At 38.5% G+C, this 3,594-nt stretch overlaps 1 protein-coding gene across 1 annotated transcript; it reads right to left on the bottom strand.

Moving 5' to 3' along the window:
* Nucleotides 1-624: 624 nt before the first annotated feature.
* LOC132789993 (uncharacterized) lies at nucleotides 625-3,594 on the bottom strand. Its single transcript, XM_060798376.1, has 2 exons — nucleotides 3,232-3,594; nucleotides 625-1,169 (listed from the first exon to the last, which is right to left on the bottom strand). Exons 1-2 carry the CDS (start codon nucleotides 3,370-3,372, stop codon nucleotides 816-818), a joined length of 495 nt encoding a protein of 164 aa, XP_060654359.1. The 5' UTR covers nucleotides 3,373-3,594; the 3' UTR covers nucleotides 625-815.

Raw genomic sequence — 3,594 nt, 5'->3', positions numbered from 1 at the left:
ACACACATACCCAAGAGGGAGGGCGCTATTGTGTATGTGTGCGTACATATAATCATTAGCTCTTTTGGTGCTGCTGCTCCAGCGACGCCTGGACGATGAGCAATTTAATCAGTCTGGCAACGCGCTGTAAAAAGCTGATAATACCTTTATGAATAATTCATAGCAAATGGCAACATTCGCACACACGCGCAACATTTGTTGTTGCTGCCCTTATTCATAATTAATCAGTAGCCAAAGAACACGGCGACAACACTTGATGTTTTCACTTTTGCCATTCACTTGACTGCTGAAGTAGCTGCTGTTGTTGTTGTTTTTGTTGCTCCATTACAAAGGATCTGCGTATGAGGGCATTTTAATTAGATGCGGTAACTTGTTGCGTCTGTTGTGGCGAGGTGGGAGGGGGAGCGCGGTGGCCACTCGCAGCTCAATCTCTAGCACAATTGCGTGTCAAATTCATCACCGCAAAAATCGCAAAATGCGACGCCTGCGGTTGATGGGCGGAGAGGGAGGGGAAGAGTGTGCACAGCGGATACGGCAGCTAAATATATCAATATTTCAAAAGCAATTGCGGCCCCCATTGACCGCAGTAAATTAAACGCCCAGAAACAAAAAACCGCTAACAAGTCAACTTGACATTTATATACTTAAGTATATTTTTTGGTATTTTTTCGTTGTTAGTGTTGTTGTTGTTTTTGTGTACCACAATCAACTGGCAGCAACACATCAAATATGTATGAATTTGAGGTAAGCACATTCATTTAACACACACACACACACGCACGCACACACACATACAAGTGATTTAATACTAGAAGTCAGCTTTTGCCAGTTCCATTGGCTTTTCTAGTTCCTGTAAACCGCAAGAGCTTTGTTCGTGGCCTACGTCGACTAGTCATCTCGCTCGCACTCAGCTGCAGCTGCTTGGCCACTTCCACCTCCAGTTCCAGTTTCAGATCCAGATCCAGTTCAAGCTCGAGTTCTTCGTTGAGTATTTGTGCCTTGTCGACGGTGCCCTTGAAGATCAAAGGATATGGCCACTCATGGCAAATGGTGGGACCGTTATAATCACGCAGTGTATCGATTAATCGATCCAATCGCTCCACTTCCGCAAAGTCATCGTTGAGGGAACGCACCTCGTCAAGCAGCACGGCCACATTTGATTCGAGCACCTGTTGTGATTTTATTTTATTTGTTTTGTTTGGTTTAAATTTCAAATTAAATTAGTTGCAAAAATCGCTTATTTTGCTCGATTTGTTAAGCTGCAGAGGTATCAAATGACTGCGTCAGCGTTACGTCCGGGCCTAAACCTTGTTAACTGTCATTCCCACTGTGGTCTATTACAATGTTAGCACAATGTGCATTCGTCGTTAGCGTCTCCGATTTCAGACACAAAAATATGCCTAGAACTAAATATCTTTCTGCCCCGTTTGCCTCTTTGGCTGTCCAATTAGCACTCAATTAGCAAATGCTGTGAACCTCGCAAGCTAAGCTCATGTCACAATGCATGTTAACCGATTCTACTACAGTGGGTCAAGTCAGTCTCTTAACTCATGCCATTAGTTTGGGATTTTTAATCATAGACAAAACACCTGTGTCGCACTCAACTTGCTCTATATTGTCCAAGTAAAATGTCGGCCCCAATAACACGCTATAATTGCATTAACTTGTTCGAAATCTGTGTCGCAACTGTTAACAGTCATGCAAAGACTGTAAAATGCCGTATATAATAATAATCGTAGTAAGTGAGAGTGCGGAGGAGGAGGGTTAAAAGCGGGGTAGTGCAACAAGTGCTGTTGCATTTGTGACATTCTAGTGATAAGCAGCAAGCAGGCAGAGCGCTGATAACTGCAAATGAAAGGCCCAAGGAACGATAACACAGAGAGAGTCAAGCGTAAAAAACAAAAGAACTGATAGCGCAACTAAGAGATATGCTGTAGAATGTCACATGCGGTTCAATGTTGAGGTTGTTGTGAAATTATATACCTGATTTCAAAACCTTATTTTAATAAATCCGATCTAAGATTACTATTTCAATTTAGTTTGCTAAACATCTGATTAAAACTTGAAATTAAAATTTTAGATGTTAAAGGTCACAACTGAAACAGTTACAAAATGTGACGGATAAGAGAAAATATAATGAAATCTATTAATTGTTTAATGTAGTTCATCTATAAGGTATTTTTTTTTTTATCAATTAACAGGTCAAAAGCCACAAAGTTTGAGATTTTTAAAATTGTTTTTATTTCAATAAGAAAATTTTTTCAATTATTTTCAAGAGTTGAATAGAAAAATGTTCTGGTTAATAACGAAATTAATCTCAAAATGCATTTCAAACTATATTAAGAAATAATTAGGAATATTAATTGAGTTGTTTTGTTGAAGAATCGTTATAGATTGATTCTTAAGATTACTATTAGTAAATTAGATCACGAAAATCACAATCTACAAAACAAAAATTGGGTTTCGTTAAGGATCATTATGAAATAATCCTACTAATAGAAAATTTAATCATGAAAATCATGATCTATAATCTATAACCTTAGAAATAGATTCTAAAGGTTCAAATTTCAAGTGCAAAGAAAGGAAATGACAATCAAAATGAAGAAAATTGGTATCTATATTGTGGAAAAATACCGCCTCCCTTACAGGAATGTGTTAATATCGAGATTATCTATACCGACACTTCTAAGAATTGACTTTTCAAATAATATTTTGATTAATGCGGAAGTCTGCACATTCCAGCTAATCAAAGAATATACCCACATATGCATCGCTTACTGTCTGAGGTATCTCTCACGTCTTTATCTCTGCCCCATAGATGCACACCAGGGTATAATGAAAGCCTGAGAACTGATAAGGCGATCACACAAACAAAACAAATACAAATAATAGAAGAGCTGAAGAGTTGAATTGTCAAATTCAAATTGCTGTCTACCGGTTTGTCATATCAGCTGTCGAGAGCTTTCAACAACAAATGCCGTTATTCGTTCGTTATTCAATGCTGTCGTTTGTACTATCCCTCACCCTCTCACACACCCTTACCCACCATAGCTCTGTCTCTTTCCCTTCCGCTCTCTCGCACTCTCAGTACATTTTTTGTCTTCATGAATTATGCACTCGACATGCGACACGAATTACAATTTGATGTCAAATGACTTTTGTGCGCTGCCTCTCTTTTTTCTGCTGTAAGCTTTTCGATATATGAGCGTATGTATTTTTTTGTTCAATTACCAAAAATTCAATGTGTAAATTAATAACACATTTTAGCACTTGACGCACACGACCGCGCAAGCTTTCCACATTGCGCAGCAGCTGGCGACGTTGTTGCACCGCATTGCTGCCGTTAATTGTTGTCGTTGTTGTTGTTGTCATTATGCTGCCCTTTATTTTTTTTCGTATTGTGTTTCTCGGCTGGTGCAACGTTGATGACAACCACTGTGCCACCAGTTGTCCAATTTGTTTAGCTTTTTGCCGTTTTTACATAGCGTTAATTTTATAATGTTTTTGTTCGAAAAGTATAAAGTTTTCTCTTTGCTTTTTGCGTTTTGTTCGTTGCGGCGATTTTTGTTTGGTTATTGTTTTTTTTTTCTCCTT

Source organism: Drosophila nasuta, chromosome 3 (assembly GCF_023558535.2).
Source record: "Drosophila nasuta strain 15112-1781.00 chromosome 3, ASM2355853v1, whole genome shotgun sequence".
NCBI lineage: Eukaryota > Metazoa > Arthropoda > Insecta > Diptera > Drosophilidae > Drosophila > Drosophila nasuta.
Note: the sequence above shows the minus strand (reverse complement) of the source record. Positions and strands in the feature narration are given on the sequence as shown.

Bases quoted from the DNA above. Each gene is read 5' to 3' on its own strand.
- LOC132789993 (XM_060798376.1), bottom strand. From the start codon at position 3,372: ATGACAACAACAACAACGACAACAATTAACGGCAGCAATGCGGTGCAA. The intron at 1,170-3,231 runs GTAATTGAACAA...AAATCACAACAG, and splicing joins ATTTACACATTGAATTTTTG to GTGCTCGAATCAAATGTGGC.